Raw genomic sequence first — 21168 nt, 5'->3', positions numbered from 1 at the left:
GAAAATCAGGTTCTTGGGAGAATTAAGGTGAAACTACTCACACTGACAAAACTAAATGAGACAGCTTGGAGGTATTTTTGTCCCTATATTACTCACTGATCTCATACAGTATGTTAAAAATGTCAAACATCCAAAGCCCCTGGCTGTTGTTGAGGTCACAAATATCAAGAAATTTGTGCTGCCACAATGATGGAGCATTTTTGAGCTATTTTCTAGAACAATTTTGCCACTGGGTGTCATGCTTCGCCTGCGCTGCCGGGAAGCTCCTGATTGGCTGAGACAGCAGCGTCACGCTCTACGTGCCTCGGTGACGCCCCACACTTTCCCACCATGCAGCGGGTGATGTCTGAGGAAAGATGGCGGAAGGAGGAGCGGCTGATCTGGATACCCAGAGAGGAGAGGTCGCGGCACTGTTGAAAACACAGCTAAGAAAGGGAGACACTTGGTAAGAGTTGAGCTGAAATCTTTTTAAAGTCGCTGCGTGCCCGCCGGCCGGCTCTGCCGAGGCTGTCAAGGCCACGAAGTATTAGAAAGCCGAGGTGACGGGCCGTGTTGACAGTTAGCTCCGAGCTAGCTAACGGGAGCCTGTCAGCTTCATGTGTGTTAGCTTGGCAGGCTAGCGGTGCTTGAGCTAACGCTAGCTATTAAACTGTCAATGAAGAACGGTAGAGCCTACATAGCTTTAACATTAAATGCTGTATTCTGGTGATTATGTGCGCTCCTTCCAAATTACTATTCCGCGTTGTATCTGATGACACAATCTCAGTGAGGCTACACTTCGGTTGTCTGCTCTAGTTAGCAGGCTAATAGCTAATTGGCTAGCCCACCGAAGCTCCAAGTGGTTTGCCAGTCAGAGGGTTCATCCGTCGACTTCGGTAGGGCGGAGTCGGAAAAGAAGCACCTGTCAAAATCACAGAGCCAGCTGGCCAGGCATGCAAGCAACCTGAACTCAAGTCGGCGTCAACACTGCTGCTGTTACAACTATCAATCGGTGTTATATTTGCCTCTTAAAGTTAGATGTGTGCGTGGTGGTGACAGCAAGGTAGACTTCACCTGCCCAAGTGTGTCTGTTGTCACTTTTAAACGTCAAACAAGAAACACAAAAGTTCTGCTTTACACTTTTACAGCTGGTTGCATGACTCTTAGACTGATTAGCACAGTCCCATTGTGTCCCCAAGAGCTGAAATAATACTGCCTACCTTCCCTGTAGGTACCTTGTGGACAGTCACTGGTTCAAACAGTGGAAGAAGTATGTGGGATTTGACAGTTGGGACAAATACCAGATGGGTGACCAGAATGTCTACCCAGGACCAGTTGATAATGCTGGTCTTCTCAGAGGTAAGACAGATGATGTACCACCTTCTTAGACCTTGAATCACCATTAAAATTGCATTGTAAATATGACATAATGCCGCTGACCCCTGGTTAGTATATCGTTCTGGAAGTAGTAACAAAGAGTTCAGAGGAAAAGAGAACAAAAACAACATTGTTGACCGACTCCATAGAGTAGCCATTTTTTGAGGGGGGTTCATAGAAAGCTCTCCAGCATACAGTAGCCTTTTTTTGTGTGTTTTGTGTTGTGTGAGACAGTCAGTGTGGGGTCACTGGTGTAAGTGTTGTCCCACAATGTGCTTTCTCTCTTTCTGTCTGCCTGCCTTTTTCTAACTGTTTCTCCAACCCTGTCCCCACCTCTAGATGGGGACGTGCTGGCCATCAAGGAGCACCTCATCGATGAGCTTGACTACATCCTGGTCCCGACAGAGGGCTGGAATAAGCTTGTCAGCTGGTATGGATTGACAGAGGGTCAGGAGCCAATTGCACGCAAGGTAAGGCTCCAGTCATGAGCATGAGACTATGAATGGATTTGGAGGGAGAGTGTTCAGCTCATTGCATTATATAACACTAGAAGAGGGGTTTTCTCTGATCCAATGTAATGGTTGTGGTATGTAGTAGGGCCTGTGAAGGGTTGAGAGGGAGAAATGTCCTCATAATGGCCATTGCAGATCGGGAAATCAGGAGTGGAGCACAATTGTAATAGAAACTTGACATGTGGAACAGTGTTATTCACCATTAAGTAGTAAAAGTCAAATGATATTGGAGAACTGTGGCGCTGGAATATTGATTTGACTCCACTGTTGTTCATTTTACATTTTCAATAAGAAGAATAACGAAAGATATTAAGGCACAACATTTACTTTGAGAGTGGATACTGTAGGCTTGTGTGTAACTAAGAAATGACTTGATTGGCTTGTGATATATACAAAGATACACTGTGCCCATGAGCAGGAAACAAAGATAGCACTGATGTGTTGGATATTTACCTTGCATGAAAAGAAAGAAACAATGGTGGTTTTCTTCATTCATTTCCTTCAGCTTTTTCATTCATTTCTGTCATGAACTGAAATGACTTATTTTAGCTTAGTAAGTTCTTTCACACACTTTTTGGTAGCTTGAAAGCTGCTGAATGGCTGCACAGTTGATAAGTCAGTGGAATTCATGATGGCGGCTACAACTTAGCAGTACCCACAGTATCAAATCCCTGCTTCAAATCTAGCTAGTCATGGCATCATGGCTGCTAGAAGAGGTTCCTCTATCATTCTCTCTCTCAGTCTTTCTCCCCTCCTTCCATTGACCCTCCCTTTTTGCCATGTATGTCATGGGACATATCGGGTGGCCGCGGGGTTTCTATTTTCAGGCAACGTTCTGGATGACTGAAAAGCTACATGGAGCGATCTGCGAGACACAACATGCAGGAGGTTCATTATAAGTTTTCCTCTTTTTTCTTTTAAACCCTTTGTTTCTTCTGTGGGGTTGTCGTCCCGAGTTGCCGGGGGGGAACACAAGCGTTAAAAAGGACTTAGGAGGATTGTAGTCACAAGTTTGGCGCTATATTTCCTTCCGTTGTCCTCTTCTGCCAACACCGGTGGAGTGTTCCTGCGTGTCCTTGTTTTTTGAAGTGGAGGAATGCCAGCTGGGGTCACACTGAGAGAGGCAGCCTGAAAGCTTCTAAGATGAGTGCGAGAGGCATAACCAGTATGAGAGGAGAGGGGTGGGAGGGGTAAATGGTTTTGGCTCGGCTCTGATTTGAGAAATTCTGAGTTAGACAATGAGTTGGGCTTTAGCTCAGAGTTTACAAACACATGGGTGTTGTGCTGAGGGGTAGGGTGGGCCCAAGGGGCATCGGTGCATGGGTAGGGGAGGGGTGGTGGAGAATCTGAGCTGAGTGTGTGTGTGTGTGTGTGACTGTTGCAGGTTTGTGAAGTTGGTAATGTGTGTATATATGTGTGTGTGTGTGTTGGAGGGGCTCAGCGGTGAAATAAATAGGCTGGGACCCCTCAGCTGTTTCCACGAGGTGCTGCTAATTTAGGCACTCCACTCTGACTCTGCTCCTATCAGCGCACCAGATGAGTGGCAACCAGGCCAGCAGACTGTACTTTGTTCTGTTCTCCATGAGAAACAGAAGCTAGTACAACCCCAGATTTACCAGACACTTTAAAGCCTTTAAGACAGCAAATCATTAATTATAACTAGGTAATGTAAGAGGTGTACCATTTGGGCTGGTACGATAGCAAGCGTACTAGTTCCTATTTGAAGAATAACTAGCTGATGGCTATGCTCCATGTTTGGCTGACTTATGCTACTAGCTGCAAAAGCTGAGGGCTCCATTTTTGTACCGTCATAGTGAGCAGGCTGTTTTTCCTTTTGATATGGTGACAGCAGAAATTTGTCTTTAGTTTGGACCACATTGGGTCTGGTGTTTTGGCTTAACATATACCTGTTTCTGCATCATGTTTTCAATTTCTATGTGGTGCAGTCAGCTAAGGTAGTCCAGCTATGATACAGAGTAAATAAACAGTTGAAAATATTTGGAATAATCCTGCCTGTCGATTTCTCACTAGAGACACTTGTGCACAGTAAGACTTAAACGTCTTTATTTGGTTTCTGCTACTACTTTAAGTACATGTAGTATTTAACAGTTACATCCTCAAATATGGCTCTGTGACTGACTGGCGACCAGTCCAGGGTGTACCCTGCCTCTCGCTCAGTGACAGCTGGGATTGGCTCTAGCCCCCCTGCGACCGTTAAGGATAAGCGCATCCTCAAATATGAACTATATGTGTATTTGGTTAATCGCAGATTCATTATTCGATAATGTGGACTGTTAATCATTTCCCTGTGTCTTTTTTTCCAGGTGGTGGAACAGGGTATGTTTGTGAAGCATTGCAAGGTGGAGGTGTACCTGACGGAGCTGAAGCTCTGTGAAGACAGCAACATGGACAATGTGATCACCAGACGCTTCAGTAAAGCTGACACAATAGGTAGGCCTGAGTGCAATTTCCTACAAACTTGCCATTTCTTCAGAGCCTGAAACCACATTTCATTATCCTGTATTAGTGCCTGTCTACCATGACCGTGCTATCATGCCCCAAAATGCAGCTTGCACACACAAGGATAGATTAATTAATGGATTAGCTCCTCCTTTGAGGTTGAACAATTGTTGTTTTTAAATACATAATGTGAATCATAGTATTTTTTTTTTTCTTTTTTGATAATATTCACGCTTTGCTGCAGACCTGATAGAGAAGGATATGAGGAAGCTGTTCAGCATCCCTGATGAGAAGGAGACCAGGCTGTGGAACAGGTACATGAGCAACACCTTTGAACCTCTCAACAAACCTGACAGCACCATTCAGGATGCCGGCCTCTACCAAGGACAGGTAGGGAGTTTTGCCTTTTTCCTCGAGTTGAAAGTATCACAAAGGGGAACATGGTTTGAATACCAGAACCAGGGCTCTTTCCCTGGAGTCAATGAAAAAAATGACAAAATCAACATAGAGCTGTCCAAATATGGTTTGCAGTGTAGACCGATATTATTCCTGAGCTCAGTGAAATTTGCTCTAGTTTCAATGATCCTTATGAGGTAGATTTTCCTTATTTGTGCTCTCTGCCAGTTGGCCCATTAAGTCACAGTGGAGTGGAACTTCAGAAAACCTTAATTTTTCTGCTTTGTTTGAATCAGTATCCATCTGTTTATCATGACCTGTGGGGGGCAGTCTAACTAATAACAGTGCCATGTACTAGCAGCCACAAAACTGATCACAAAATCAGTTCAGTAACTTAGTTTTTTGTGCTCAAGTTCAACAAAGCAAATGCAACAAAAGTCACAGCTTCGAAACCCACAACATCTGTGTGTCAGCTGCCATGCCAGGCACTTAACTTCTCCTTCTAAGCTGCTTAAACCACACACACACACATGTCCTGGCACCCACCTGACAGTGGACGACAGTGGACAACAGTGGACACAGTCTCTATACAAGCCAAGTTTAATTTAGACACCTGGCCACAATGAGCCGGCAGGCTTCAGATAGCAGGACTGTCCCGCTCACCAGCAGCTGTTCCAGAGGATTGTTGAGCCTCGGACAAATCCTCACTAAGTGAAACATCGGATAAGATCATCTGGCTCCCTGTCTCACCCCATTAGAAACACAGTAACAACAGTACAGTAACACCTGAGTGTTTATGAATTAAAACTGTGTCCTGATCACATCCCAAAATATTACGGTTTTGCCCTTATTTTGAAAAAGGCAGTAATTCTACTGAACTTTTTACATGGCTGATGAAAATGAATATTCCACTAATATTCCCATTTCCATGCAGCCATGTGTACGCTGGCTCTTGAAAGTGTTTGACAGGGATTGATGACCTAAACTGTCATTTATCACATCAAAATGTGGAAAAGCGAAATGTCTGGAGAAGTTTGTGCCACTTTTTTGCTTCTTTGCGTTTTCCACTAGTGGCAGAGGTTTTCTGGAAAGTGCCACCGTTATGCACAATATTTATGCATAACTAAAATCAGCTGATCAAGACCAAGTCTTTCTAAATGTTCAAAAGTAGGTGCGTCTCTTCTTCCAACCAGAAATGTGGGTTTTTCTTTTGGGCATGCATCTCTACTCCAGCTTTGCTAACTTTAGGTTAGTTGGGTCAGAGAGCTGACCATAAACAGGCGAGAGGCTGTGTGTTGCAAATTGTGGCAAAAACCCTAATTAAGGTGCATATTTTGAATGACGCTGTATGCCTAAAGAATGAAACACGAATACTATCAGCATATCTCACTCGTCTTAATCAGAAAACCCCACATGTAGAAAAAGGCCTAATTTGGAATAGAAAATGCTGCGTACATGACTTGCATCAAATTCACAAAAATATCATATTTGGAATAATAAGTGGAACACTAGTGTGCATGTAAATATAGTCAGTGTTGAGTATAATCTAATATTTTGGTCAAATCTGAATAATCCTTTATTTGTAGTTTAAAAAAATGTCATTCATCCAACTTTGCTTTAGAAAAAAAAAAACCTGAAGATGAATACAACTAAACACAGATGTTTTTGCTTAGAGTGCAGACGACACCTTCAATTTCAGTCTACCACAGTATAAGATGCAAATACTTAAACATTTATGCTAGCAGAAGCAGATGGAGCCCTCTTTTCTCTCTGCCGTCTCCCACAGGTTCTTGTTATAGAGCAGAAGAATGAGGATGGCTCATGGCCCCGAGGCTCCACGGCACCCAAGTGAGTGAACAGCACATCACCTGGCTTGTGTTTCTTTGTTGTCTAAAGGAAAAAGTTACCTCAGAAATAGAATGCAATTTCCACACTGTATCTAGACAGCCCTGTTGATTTACCAAAAGATGACACATAGACAGAGTATTATTGACTTGCTTAGAATTTTTTTTTGAACTCAAGTTGAAGTGAAGAAAGTAATATGATGTGACACAGCACTTGAATTCCTTGAATTACCTCCACTTTGGAAATGGTAGACTTTAAGTGTGTAACCCTTTTAAAGATATTCTTGCTATGTCACTACCGCACCTCATCATCTTCAAAAAAAAAAATCCTCTCTGTGACTTTGCCTCAGACTGCCTCTTTTGCTTGACCTTTTGTTGCTGACATATCCCTCTATTTACTTTAATTCATCTCAGTTTTATTTAATTGACCCTCGCACACCTTTCTGGAACAGCTGCTTTTTTTTTTTTTTTTTTCTCTACTCTAACTCATGATCTATTCTTTATCTTTTGAAGGTCATCTGGCGCTTCCAATCTCTCTGCTTTGCCAAAGATCTCGCCTTCATCTCTCACAAACAATCATAACAGCAGCTTCAACAGCAGGAAGTAAGGCTTAGTAGTTGGTTGAATAGCTGAAGTGTGGGTTTGGATGCCAACAGCCAGTGATGGAGTCTGGACTATTGCTCAGCACAAACCTTCACATGTCAGAACAAATTGGCTTATAAAGTGGTAGCGGGCTAAAGAAAGTCTGCACTTTTCAACTTTTTCCTCCGCTTTTCTGCTCAAATTACACACATTCTTAAAATGGTCAGACTAAATGAAGCAGCTACAAGGATCCCAATATGAAATTTGACAAACCTTGTTTTGTACAGGTCTATCTCTGGCTGTGGTTCGGGGCTTAACGGTATCTCATGATGAAGCAGTTTCAGCCGTAAGAGCTGATCGCAGGAGGGAGGGAAGGGGCTTACAAGGGATTGATCTCTTTGGAAATTTCTCCAGCGACAGCAGTGCTCTCTAAAAATGGCCCCGCTGGTGCCTCTGGGTACCTTACTCAGCATTAGTTAATATTTTGCATCTGATTTTCTACTTTACTGGCTCTGGCAAAGGCTGCATGATTAATGGTTAATGTGATGCTTATTTCGCCAGATAACGTGAGCTACAAAGCTTCAATTTCACCATTACTGTCCTGTACAAAAAGAGTACTTGGCACAGATTATTTATGATTAAACCCCAGGGTATATCCAAATAACTGTATCTGCTCCCATTACATTAAAATTTAGAGGAATTTTTTAAGTTAGATTGATTTTTCTTCTTTGTGTATTGCTATATTTGAAAAAAAAAGACTTAAGTGTTAGATTTCTCCTCTGTAGGCTATGTTCAGACCGAAGTTAGACCAAATTTAGTCCAGTGATACAGTGGGGGTGCCAATGCGGAGGGCTCTGAATAAAGAAATGCAGCGTTGTCCAGTAAAATACTTAAACCGTATTTAACTCAACATCCTCTGACATGGTGCTGTGATGGCAGATCAAATGTGTGCAAGGCACAGGTTCCTATTAGATTACTATGTAACTTGAATGCCTACCTCACACCCACTCCAATGGAAGAAAACTAATTGTTATTGGAAAATTCTGATTCATACAACAGTTTTAGGGTTAGGGTTAGTAAGCCTTAAGCCTCACTTCTCTCTTACTCAAACTGGACCTCCTGGATCCTGTTTCATGTCTCACCAGTACCTGAAGCAGAGCGTCCTCACCACCGTGGCCCCTTTCATCATTTTAACACAGCGCCGTTGTCGGTCTGAATGAGGCCTTACTCTTAATGCGGATGTATTTCAGCTGTGGTCAAATCGCAGAAACATCTCAAATATCAAATGAATGAATAAGAGCTCAGTTTCTTTGTAACTTTCAGTTTCATTTCCCAGGAAATCTGACTGTAGCCCACATGTATGTTTGTTTGGTAAAGCGATGGGACCCAGCGGCTCTGACAGCCCTCTGCTAGAGAGCACTGCTCGACTGTGGGTGGAGCTTTCGCCTCTGCTGTCCAGTAAACTTTACTGTCCCCTCCTTCCACCTTATGTGTGCGATTTACTGCATGCTGGAGTGTGTGTGTGTGTGTGTGTGTGCGTGCGTGCGTGTGTGTTCCAGATATATACACTCTGCACTGCATTTTTTAAATACCATTGGAATGCAGAAATAATAGCCACAAGCTTGGCCACCCTGAAAAATCAATATTGACTAAGAAGGAAGGTGTTGAAGTGAGCTGAGCCTATCCTTCCCACACTCACTAGCTGAAAAGAAAATCTCTCCAATTATTTTTCAGTACACCATATACTACTGCATTGTACTGTACTAACAATTGTACAGTTGGGGGTATAGCTACACATTGTCATTTCACAGCTCTGCCTCATATTGTTTGATAGCAGTGGCACCTTTTTTTCTGCACAGTGTTGGTGGATTGTGGAATGCACAGAGTGGGTGACTTGGGGAAATTGGATCTTCATTCCCAGCAGCTATCCTGTCCCTGATTCACTGTAGTGCCAGCGCTGTCGTTTTCTCTGAATTATGCATGGGGCTTCTTTTTTTTTTTCATATGAAGTGTTCCCGCATTACATAACACTTGTCTTTTTGATTTTGCGGTTTTTGGCCTGGTTGGTTTAGCCTCAGTAGCGACGCTCTGTAACAGCAGTAACTGTCACTGTCGTACTAGGCAGTGTCCCCTGACTCTGGCAGGCAGTTTCCTCTCTCTCCCCCTCTCTCTCTCTCTCCCCTCTCTGTTTCTTTACCTCTCCCATCCCCTGAGCTCATTGCGATGCACACGTTCTGCAGTCTAAGTGACCTTCAGAATACATTTTATCTGCTCCTGCTCTCATCGCCTGCTTCCACACACACATGCTGGCCGCGGTGATGAAACCAGCTATTTCTCCAGGTTATTTATTTAGACCCTCTCCCTTAAAAGCGTGCGCACAGACAGCCATGGCATATTAAAGTGGATGAAAGAGGGAGTGTCAAAGTGTGTGTTTCACGTCAGAGGGGTGCTAATAGAGTCATAGGGTGCAGTGTAACAGGGAGAAGGGAGGAAATGGATCGAGAACTTGTGTGTCAGTGTGTCGGGAGCAGAGAGAACACAGTATAATGTGTGCAGAAGTATTAGAAAAGGGGATTAATGGTGTGTCGGCACGAGTGAATGTGTTTAAGTGTGTGTATATCTGTGTTGGAGAGAGAGAGAGAGAGGGGTAGAGAGATATCAAGCAAAAGTCAGGCCTGTGAATACTGCAGCCTCAGCTGGATGCAGTAGATCAGCTGCTCCCTCCATCCCCATCTCATTTCTCTTCTGTCAGCCCCCCTACTTCCCCCTTGTACTGTCCGCCCCTCCCCCCTATTCTCTCTGCCTCTCTCTCTCTCCCTCTCCCTCTCCCTCTCTCTCTCGGTGCACCTCTAGCTTCAGTAGCAGTAGTCTTGAGCATCCTTGCTGCTGCTGATGCTGCTATAAATATCTGCTGGTAGCCGTAGAGCGGCAGAGAGCAGCAGGCAGGCCAGAGGGAGGAGCAGAAGACCAGAGGACAGTATAGGACAGGACAGGGCAGGACAGGGGGAAGGGATCTGAGGCAGAGAGGATAACAAGATGACAGGCGGTCGAGCTCGAAAAAGAAGAAGGGGGGAGAAGAGAAAAGGGGAGCAGCTTAGTTAGCTCTAAGAAAGAAGCAGAGTGTGTTTTTGTGTGTTTTTGCGTTCTGTGGTTTGGTCATTGGCCTGTGCTGGACTCGGAAGTCAGATTTAGGCCTAAACTTATTCCGGACTATATCCAGACTGCTTCTGGAGCTGCTCTGGGTTGAGCTGAGTTAACATTTGGACTCAACAGTGGAGACTGGAGCTGGACTTTCCTTCCCAGCCTCTACAATCCAGGCTTTGCATGCCTGGACCCGAACCGAACCCCATCCAGGCTGCTGGCAGCTGGGTTTCATGAGGACATGCGGGCCGGCATGGGCCGGGGCGGGGCTGAGATGTCATGCTCCTGTGTTGCTGGTGGTGCCTGAGGCCTGAGGCGGTGGAGCTGGACAGCAGGAGGGTGGACCACCGTGTGCTGAACTGCGAGGCCACTGCATCCACCGCCATCACAGCTGTTTCCCTTGACCAGTGGGAGCCAGAAACGACCAACTCTGCCTTGCAGCCCTCCCAGAGGTCTGCATATTGCTGCAGTTGGTCTAGCTTTAAGCTCCCTCTGATTGTCTAGGAAGACTGAGAGAGTCTTTTTTGGGGGTTCATAGTTTTGGATTGTAGTTTTTTTTCTTGTTGAAGTGGAAACTGAAGCTTCATGTTTGCCTCGTGGTATTTTGATGTTTTGTTGAGTGTATTAACAACTTTATCTCTTAAAACAGTATTTACCTGGTTAACTGAACATAGATGTACAATAGGATGTTCGTAACCTTTTTCTTAGCTTGTAGCAGTTTGACAAACCCTATCCACTCCTGTATAACCTGTTTGTGCTTTTGTATGTTTATTGCACAGTGTGAAGAATTCGAGCTATAGTTTGCCGTCCTACCACCCCTACAGCAACAGCTATGACTACTCAGACCAGAGCAGGCAGAGTGAGCGCTCAGGCCTGTGTGGACTCTCCAACCTAGGCAACACCTGCTTCATGAACTCTGCAGTGCAGGTAACGGCATTTTCAGGGAGATCCACACAGTGTAGGAAAGTATAGAAGGTTACTCTTGCCAAATCTTGTCAGGTTTTTCATAGAATCCAGAGAAATTCGGAATAGTACTGCCGAAACGAGAACTGCACTTTGTACAGGTGTTTAAAATCCACCCTCTGCTGATTATTGTCCTCTCCTGCTTTCACACCCCCACAGTGTTTAAGCAATATCCCTCCACTGACGGAGTACTTCCTCAAAGACAAGTACACAGACGAGCTGAACGAGGACAACCCGCTTGGCATGAAGGGGGAGATTGCCAGAGCCTACGCTGAGCTTATCAAGCAGCTGTGGTCAGGCAAATACAGCTACGTCACCCCAAGGCCTTTCAAGGTGACTACCTGGAAAAACTTTAGTCTAGTAAATTAAAGTAGTAGTAAATTTGTTTCTGTTTCTATATATTCGGAAGGGAGGATCTATACAGGCGTTATCATTGTGTCACCCACAGTAGCCGCTATCTTTTAAAGGCAGAAGCAGAAACAGACATGTTTCAGTACAATATAAACCATACTATCATTACTATGAAAGATACAAGCGCACAAGTAGAGAAGGAAAGTCTACAAAAACCCAAGAAAACACCTGAGTTTGTTACATTTTCGTGAGAATGTACTCTTAAGTACAAGTACAAGCTTTTCCCCCATGTCACCTTTTTCTCATCCCCCCCCAGACTCAGGTCGGCCGCTTTGCACCACAGTTCTCGGGCTACCAACAGCAGGACTCCCATGAGCTGCTGGCCTTTCTCCTGGACGGCCTTCACGAGGACTTGAACCGCATCAGGAAGAAGCCCTACATCCAGCTCAAGGACGCTAACGGCAGGCCTGATAAGGTGAGATCATAGGAGAAAACACTCAAATGTGTTAAATTGTCTTATTATGATAGAAATGTGTTGCTCAGTCCCTCTAAAATATGACTAAATACAGTATATGCCTTTTTACGCTTTATGTGAGTCATGCACTGTGTATACCTTTTTATAAATACTTTGTTCAAACATTCTGTGCTCAAGAATCTCCTTCTCAGTAACAACTGTGCCATTTTCAAAAGTTTTATCTAGATTTGTGCTTTGCTGTTTATTTCAGGTGGTGGCGGAGGAGGCGTGGGAGAACCACATCAAGAGGAACGACTCCATCATCGTGGACATCTTCCACGGCCTTTTCAAGTCCACCCTGGTGTGTCCTGTGTGCTCCAAGGTCTCGGTTACCTTTGATCCCTTCTGCTACTTGACCCTGCCCCTGCCCATGAAGAAGGAGCGGACACTGGAGGTCTATCTGGTCAGACTGGACCCTCTGGCCAAACCCACGCAGGTAACACACACTGAGTGCACCAAGTGTTGTATGCTGACATTGTGGTTTCACGTAAAGGTGGTAGTTAATAGAGAGTTTCTGTTTCAGTACAAGCTGACTGTGCCGAAGGTGGGCTACATCTCTGACCTGTGTACCTCCCTCTCCAGCCTGTCTGGTGTGCCTGCTGAGAAGGTATAAACATCACAGTCAGCTCTGCTCCGGGCACTAACCCTGCTCTCACATTAGCTGTCCCACTATAACGCTGACATCTCACACAGCACATACCAAAATAATGTATTCTCTTTTCACCTCTCCCTGACCAGCTAGTGGGGAAAAATGCTGCATGTGTTTCTTTTAGAACACGGCATCAAAATGTAAAAGTAAAATAAGTACAGAAGGTGCAAATGAAACAACAGGCTTTGGTAACATATATTAATGTAATCAGCCAACGTGTCCACGAGTCCTCTGACTGCTTTTCTCTTGACTTTCTTCTTATTACCCAGATGATTGTAACTGACATCTACAACCACCGTTTCCACCGTATCTTCGCCACCAACGAAAACCTCAGCAGCATCATGGAGAGAGATGATATCTATGTGTGAGTGTCGAGCTCTGTCATCTAGTGTCAAACAGCATTATCTTAATTCTGGTTTCTCACCTTTGTTGACCACAGAAATAGATTTAAGGCTAATGCACGGTGTAATTCAGGAATTAGTGTTAAGTTTAATATCTGACTGGCAGGCTTCTTTAATAAATCAGTTGATTGTTTTGACTTAATTGCTGCCAGTATTTGTCACTTGAGAGATTTAAAGCACAGGGTAGTTGGCTGTCCACCAATTTAAATCTTCTCATTTATTCTGCCAGGATTCTCTCAGACTCTTGCTGCTATCCAGCATGACTTAAAAACTGACCACCCGTCTTTCTGCAGATTCGAGTTGGCGGTGAACAGGGTGGAGGACACAGATCATGTAGTGATCCCAGTGCACCTGAGGGAGAAGTACAAACAGTCGGGTTACAACCACACCAGCACGCCGCTGTTTGGACAGCCCTTCCTCATCGCTGTCCCCAGAACCCTCAGTGAAGACAAACTATACAACATGCTACTCCTGCGCCTCTGGTCAGTTCATTTCTCTGTGTTTGATCATGTAGTCATTGTTGGATATTGTCGCAAGCTTAATACTTGTCAACTCTGATGACAGCTGATAAATTTCCTAATCTTCAGGCCACTTTGATTGGAAATCAAGAAGCAATTAGAAGAGATATATAGAAAGCCACTAGCTTGTTTAACTTAAAAATAGAAACAGACTAGTCATTTTTAGAGATCGTTCGTGCAAAAACATTGCTGGAAATAAAAATTGTTTTCGATTTTGCAGCCGGTTTGTGCGATCTTCAGTAGAGGAGGATGAAGAAGATTGTGAAGAGACACAGCCACCCAAACAACACACTGTCAATGGAAATGCCACTAATGGACTGCTGGAGGAAGGGTCGCCGAGTGAGTGCACAAATGCCCACGCGCACAATCATGTCACAATCAAATGCTTTCCCTATAACAGTGCTGAGCTTTTTGGTTTGTTAGTAAAAGTCATTATTCCTCAGAAGCAGCCCACATGCTTTAAAATCTTTCTTGTCCTCTCCCAGGCGAGATGGAGACCGATGAGCAGGATGACGAGTCCAGTCAGGATCAGGAGCTGCCCTCCGAGAACGACAACAGCCAGTCGGAGGACTCTGTGGGCGGGGACAACGAACTGGAGAACGGTGTGGTTGGTCCACAAAACTCCACCAAAGGCCAGCAAACGGCCGGGCACAACAGAAAGAGACTTTTTACATTCCAGTTCAATAACATGGGAAAAACGGACTTCTCCCTCATTAAGGAGGACAGCAGGCAGATCCGCTTTGACGAGGGACACCTCCGACTCAGCGGTAGGAAGCAGAGGGGATCATATTCAGACTCATCACCTGCCATCTAATCATTTGAATTGTTGTGTTTGATTTTTTTATTCTGGTATTATTGGAACTGGTTAGTCACATTGGATATCTTATGTTGCATGGATAATGAATTAATGTATAATTCACAACACAAAAAGTGAAGGAATCATTCTGTAAACACCAGAATAAATGACCTTGTAGATACGCAGATTAAATAACTGTGATGATGATGATAGTAAAAATAAAGATGAGTCATCTGATTTCACACATCTACATTCTGACCACCTGTTTACAGACCGCTCATATCTCTCCTTGGACTGGGAACCGGAGATCAAGAAGAAGTACTTTGATGAGACCGTTGTCGAGGTAAAGCCAACATCAGAATCTGACGACGTTCTCTGATACAGATTTACACCTTCACAATATTAATGCAAGAGAGCAGCTGCTTAATCAGACTACTACTTCATAGTAAAGTATTCTCAGCTCTGTTCTACTTTGGGACAGGGATGTACGCCATGTCCAGTGAGAGACAACAGTGTTAAGAGAAGTGTTTTCTTACAGCTGTGTGTGTGTGTGTGTGTGTCTGAGAGCAGGACTTTGACAAGCACGAGAGCATGGAGTACAAGCCCCAGAAGAAGGCTTTCTTCAAGCTGAAAGACTGCATCGAACTGTTTACCACAAAGGAAAAACTGGGAGCAGAGGACCCATGGTGAGAAACACTCGCCGCACAGACAATCACCAGCTATTAAACTCTGCAACTCGAGGCATCGACTGCATTTGCTAACAGGAAATGCGCATTTGTTCTCGTAGGTACTGTCCAAACTGTAAGCAGCACCAACAGGCCACTAAGAAGCTGGATCTGTGGTCTCTGCCGCCTGTGCTAGTCGTCCATCTGAAACGCTTCTCCTACAGTCGTTATATGAGGGATAAACTGGACTCCCTTGTTGATTTTCCACTCAGGTACACACACACAGCCACACACTCATACGCATGATCTGGTCTTTCTGTAGTTGTGGGGACGCTCATAGACATAATGCATTCCCTTGCCTGTTACCCTAATCTTAACCAACCTTAACCTAACCCTTACCTAAACCTAACCTTAAGCTTAAAATGACACTCTGAACTCTCAAACAGCCCTTTGAATTTGTGGTGGCCGGCCAAATTGTCCTCACAGCAATGGTTTAAAAAGGCACACACACACACACACACACACAGAAATAGGCAATAAATCACAGCAGCAGAACACTGCATTTTCAGCCATGTGTCCATTGTCTCTGTTTTGCCATAGCTGCTTTCCTTTATCCACATACAATATATGCAGACCTGCAGTATGCACGTATAGATGAAGACACATTAAGGGCATCTTATAATTTCCTTCAGTAAAATAAGCTCCTTTTTTGAAAGTTTTCAAACCCGATGATATTTTCTGCCTCCATAGTGTATTTTGTCATTGTTCATTATACAGTTTGCAGGACAATGTGAATCATTTTATGCAATGTTTGAAACATAATGTATGTATTTAAATTTAACACAAGGTCAACTGTTTCCTTTTAAGGGTTTTCTCCTTTATTTCCTTAAGTTGGTGAAATTTGCACATTATGGGAAACGTGTTGGCTATGACATACCCTTACCGAATGTGAAAATATCATTTTAGTCTATTTTTATTATCAATAATTACAGACCAAACATCTGTTAAATGAACTGTAGTATTTTAAACTGAATCCAAACATAGTAAGATAATGTGAAAGTTTTGCTGAAATCCCTCAGAAAGTTGCTCTCTGTATGGAAACACAGAGCTGATGACTTGCACTATACTGTATTATGTGTTTTCCTTCAGAGACCTGGACATGTCTGAGTTCCTGATCAACCCCAACGCTGGTCCCTGTCGCTACGACCTCATCGCTGTGTCCAACCACTATGGCGGGATGGGTGGAGGCCACTGTAAGATTTACCAAACATACCGCTGAGCTATTTAAAAGCCTTTTCTATTGCTTTACTGCTGTCGTCAGTGTTATGTTGGCATAATACCGATTTGATTTTTTTGACTGTTATTCAATGTAAGCAGCAGACAGATTACAGGTGAATGATAATTCTTTTCACTGTCGTTATCGGGGACAGAGGTGTGTACGTATCGGGTAGATCTGTTATCTCCGTAACGATGCACAGCACTGCTGTAATGTGGCTGACAGTGATGCGCAGGTGCATCACCAGTAGTTAAATGTAAGAATATGATAGAGACAGCACTTCTCCAACGTGTTTCATGATAGAAACAGTACAGTACAGAATGGCCCACCTCTAAAAAGAGAAGCCTGTATAATACTATATTTTTTTTAATCCCGCTCAGATACCGCTTACGCCAAGAACAAAGACGACGGAAAGTGGTACAACTTTGATGACAGCAGCGTGTCGCCTGCCAGCGAGGATCAAATAGTGGTGAGTGTCCTTATTTGCAAAAGCCAAACACCAGTCCCGCTGTATACTCATCAAAGGCAGTTTTGCTGGACACGAACTAGAATGTTCAAAGTAATGGACTTCTAATGCTGTCATGAACTGGGATTAATTATTACATCTCATTGCCTGATTTCTCAAAGACATCCATCTGTGCTGGTCCTCCCTAAAAAGCACTTACAGAAATACAGATGACTGTCCTCTCTGGGCTTGTGGTTGTATTTTGATGCTGTTACCGTTTTTTGACAGTTCTTGATAAGCAGTAATTGGCACATATAAGCAATTCAAGTTAGTGATTGAAGCCAGAGAGCCATGTGGAGTCTCATTAAAATGTGCTGACAGCAGGAGGGATTGAGAAAGTTTGTAAAGACTCCTACATTTCATTACCCTCTGATGATTCCACTAGACGCACAGCTCCTGAGTAAATTAATGTGCTAGTAGGTAATGGACACCTTCTGCTGTTTGGAAGATGTGTTCATTCAGTCATTGATGATGTAAAGTGCAGAAGCATAGCTGATGCTCACATTCATGTAACTGTTGAATTGTGTACTTCTGAAAGTTAAAGTGCCAATAAGATAGTTGAGAGTAATTTAAAGAATAAGACAGACGATATTATTATTTTCTTATTTTAAACAAATCCCATAAAAAGACCAAAACTATAAAAACAATACTTTCCGACCTCCCCCAGCCGTCTGTGGCAGTTTGTTCACATTCGTTCCAACTGAAGGCGTAACTCTGAACTGAAACAGCTGGGCATTGTAGTTTTAAGGAAGTGTTCCTTGAACAGGTGTGAATAGTGCATTTGTTGGACTGTTTTCAGCTGCAGAATGATACACATGTGGTGCAGTCATGAATATTTATAGCAGTAGGGCTGCCTGTGTGTGTGTGTGTGTGTGCAAATAAACTACGATAATGAAGGAACATGTCACCCAGTGCTTCAGTGCAGGTCATTTTAGTAGACTGGAGCTTTATGGCACTGAAGAATAAACTATATCTGACTATATCTTTTCATGGGAATTATTAACAAAATACATTTAGATTTTCACCAGGCTTATCTGGTCCTGGACCGACATATCAGAGAATAATCATCCTTTGTGTTGACTGTTAAAATTTAGGAGATTTGTCTTGGGTAAAAACATCCGGAAACATGAATTCTTTTGGGTCAGCTGTAATTATTGCAGTCAGCAGCATCCTGTTGAGCTGTTACTAAAGGATTTCAGTAACTGCATCAGCATATAATAACAGCTTAAGGTGCTTTAAAAGTGTCGAGCCAAATTTAAAAGGGAATCCTGCATGAAAACAAAGACGCAGCAGTTATTTCTGTCGCTGAGTAACTGTATTCATCGTTGTCTTGCTGTCAGTCCAAAGCAGGCTACGTGCTGTTCTACCAGCGCCAGGACACTGTGAAGGGCACCGGCTACTTCGCTCTCGACCGCGAGGAGGAGGAGGAGGAGGACGAGGAGGAGGAGGAAGAGGAGGAGGGAGAGGAGGAGGGGAACGATGTCGAGGAGAGGCAGGAGAGAAAGGCCGCCTCTTCCACTCAGAGCGCCTCGTCAGCGGCCGGCGCTGCCGCCGCCCAGAGTGACGAGGAGGACCTGAACGAGAACCGGCGCAGGAAGAACGACAATGAGCAGGAAGGCGAAGAGGATGAGGAGGAAGAAGAAGAAGAGGAGGAGGAGGAGGAAGAGGAGGAGGAGGAGCAGGCGCCCAATCGAGACGTCGCCATGAAAACCAACTGAGGCAAATGCGGACAGGAATAAATGGAGAGAGAGACGAGAATCTTTCCATCCAAAGCCATATGGACACACAGCATGGCAGCGGGCACCAGCGGTCCCACCCAGCGGCTCAGACTCGGCTGCCCGACAGGCCGAGCCACCGCGGGGCCGACGGCTGTTAGGTCAGGGAGCTGCCGGGGTACGCAGCTCTGAGAAATCAGGGCCCTCCTCTGCGGTTGGATCACTGTGTGTGTGTGTGTGTGTTTGTGTGTGTTAAGTGTGTGTGAGTGTGTCGCCATGTCCATTCGTTTAGGATTTGCTCACCTGCTCTCTGAAAAAGACTCACTGAACGACACTGAGGTTTGATTTTTGAGGCTTCACAGTACTTTGGTGCAGCGTTCAGAATCGCCCTCAGCTTTTTGTTTTCCTTTGTTTTTTTTTATATTTTCGAGAGCAATGCATCGTTGGCATATCATTTTATCATCATTTAGACCTTGTAAATATTTTAAACACTGATTTATATCGGGTTTTCATGATGCGCTGAAACATTTTGAACTTGCACAATCACCAACCATCCACCTTTTTTATGTATCGTTGCCAGACATACTGCAGTTGTTTAACAACGACTTTGTCTCTCGGAGGGTTTTCTCACATTAAAAGCTTAGGAAGCTGCCTTTAGTAAGCCAGTGGTGAGACGTCTCTGCAGTCTAGACTCATCGTTGAGAAAAACTCAGAGCTGTGTGGTTTTATAGTGTCGAACAGCCAAACTGTCCTAGCTTTGTGCTGCTGCTGCTGCTGCTGCTGCTGCTGCTGTGATCTCGCATTTTTAGGCAGATTATTAGTGTAATGGCATGAACCTTAGTGATATAAGGTCCTTGCTTTTGCTGTTTCCCTCTGGTCTCCTCTGTTGATCATTTATATTTCTTAAAACCCAAAACAAAGCAGGGTCGAGGAGTTGCCCAGCTAACTTTGCAAAAAACGGATTCTGACTTTGCTTATTTTATCTGCAAAAAAAAAAACGAATAAGCAAAAGGAGTTTTCCGAAGTTCCTAGTGTTCATATCTGGAAGCACTCCGTCTTAACGAAGTTGAAATAGCATGCAGGGATGGCAGCAGATATCTGTTTAAAAGTTAGCTGGCAGGCTCATAGATCCTACGCCACAGATCTCCTCAACTCGCCCTCTTAAGTCACTCGTAGGAGGTGTTTAAAGCTTTACCGCGGCGCTGCCCTCTCTCTCCTCTCCATATCAGAGGCACTGTGAGATTAAAAACATCGGTGATTTCGCTGACATCAGATGGGTCATCTCTTGTTTGGATCACCTCGGCCTTAACTCTTAATCTCAGACCGGTCGCCTTTTCTTTGCACGTCGCTATCACGCTGTCTTTCTTGCGTGGCCCCTTCACGCACCAACACTTGCGTATGAATGTCCATATTATCTGTCCACCTGTTTTATCAGAGCCACATCATCTCAAACAGTGTTTTTTTTTTTTGTTTTGTTCTTTGTTTTACCCACAAGAGGGCCAGAATGTATGCTGAATGGAATGAACACTGACCAGATGTATGTGGTTGATGCCTTTTGATTCTTTACAGGGCCAGATTAGTTTTTTTTCCTCCTTTTTTTATTTTTATAATGGCTCCCTTTCTTGGTTTGGTGGAATGTGATGGTGATGGGTTCTTCACCTTTGATATTAGCTGTATGAGTTCATCGGTACTGCTGAATGCGTCCCTTTTCCAGAGGGGGAAAAAATGCGTTTTCGTGGTCCTGAGCTTTGAGGATGGGAGGGGAGGGAGACAAAACTAAAAACTATGGGGTGAGTCTGCCTAAAAGGCCTTTCAGCTTTTGGGATCATGATACAGTGAAAATATTTTGTGGCAGGTTGTTGCAGGATATTCCTCCATTGACGTAACTCATGATAAAACTCTATTCTCCATGGTGGAGTGTTATGCTTTCTTTTTCTACCTGTTCTCTCCATTGTAAACAGCATTAGCGCACCTGTTTTCGCCGCAGAATATTAGATGTGTACCATGCCTTTATGAGCATCTCTGTGCTTTGACTCCAGTGGTCTTCATTGCCTCGGTGCTGCCTTGCTTTTTGGGCGACTCACCCCATCCCGACTGAGTGAGATGTGATTGCTACTATAGGCTTATACAATACTGTACATAAGAGTTCACTCTGTGAGTGCACATTTGATAAAGTTTATTTATTTATATGTAAGCATTTAATAATAAACAGACAATATATTTAAAACCCTGGCAAGACCTGAAATGTCGGGGAGGGAAGGGGTGGGGGGGGACGTGGCTCTGAGTCCACACATTCACACTAGTTTGCAAAGTCTTGCCTGTGCTCTTGTCAGGGAGGGAATATTTTTAAAAAAAAGGATGCTTCTGTTGTTTTGGGACTTTTTTTGTAAAGATAATCCAGACATCCTTGCATGACGACATAACGGGGGTTTCCAGGTTTGGCTGCACTTGAGTTCACTTGGGTTTACATTTGAAATGTGCATGTGTATTTATACACAATCTTCAATAAAGTTGTGTAAAGCTT

The 21168-nt window shown here is 44.0% G+C and overlaps 1 protein-coding gene across 3 annotated transcripts; it reads left to right on the top strand.

The window, feature by feature from the left end:
* Positions 1–344: 344 nt before the first annotated feature.
* On the top strand, positions 345–21168 carry LOC139221616 (ubiquitin carboxyl-terminal hydrolase 15-like). Of its 3 annotated transcripts, XM_070853535.1 has the most exons (22): positions 345–445; positions 1211–1338; positions 1696–1826; positions 4193–4319; positions 4573–4718; positions 6511–6572; positions 7082–7171; positions 11071–11218; positions 11414–11587; positions 11922–12080; positions 12331–12555; positions 12643–12726; positions 13038–13132; positions 13463–13651; positions 13908–14026; positions 14173–14454; positions 14756–14826; positions 15054–15169; positions 15271–15420; positions 16298–16401; positions 16805–16893; positions 18270–21168. In XM_070853535.1, exons 1-22 carry the CDS (start codon positions 357–359, stop codon positions 18645–18647), a joined length of 3156 nt encoding a protein of 1051 aa, XP_070709636.1. In that variant the 5' UTR covers positions 345–356; the 3' UTR covers positions 18648–21168. The 3 variants fall into 3 exon arrangements, with proteins under 3 accessions (XP_070709636.1, XP_070709634.1, XP_070709635.1); XM_070853533.1 differs by lacking the exon at positions 7082–7171 and having other exon boundaries at positions 357–445; XM_070853534.1 differs by lacking the exons at positions 345–445; positions 1211–1338; positions 1696–1826 and adding an exon at positions 2712–2756.

The sequence above is a fragment of the Pempheris klunzingeri genome, chromosome 22 (genome assembly GCF_042242105.1).
Source record: "Pempheris klunzingeri isolate RE-2024b chromosome 22, fPemKlu1.hap1, whole genome shotgun sequence".
In the NCBI taxonomy this organism is placed as follows: Eukaryota; Metazoa; Chordata; class Actinopteri; order Acropomatiformes; family Pempheridae; genus Pempheris; species Pempheris klunzingeri.
The sequence above is the reverse complement of the archived record's forward strand: the minus strand, read 5'-3'. Positions and strand labels throughout refer to the sequence as shown.

Coding starts and splice junctions, on each gene's coding strand:
- LOC139221616 (XM_070853535.1), top strand. CDS start 357: ATGGCGGAAGGAGGAGCGGCTGATCTGGATACCCAGAGAGGAGAGGTC. Junction 4,719..6,510: donor CCGGCCTCTACCAAGGACAG/GTAGGGAGTTTT, acceptor CGTCTCCCACAG/GTTCTTGTTATAGAGCAGAA. Junction 13,133..13,462: donor GAGAGAGATGATATCTATGT/GTGAGTGTCGAG, acceptor GTCTTTCTGCAG/ATTCGAGTTGGCGGTGAACA.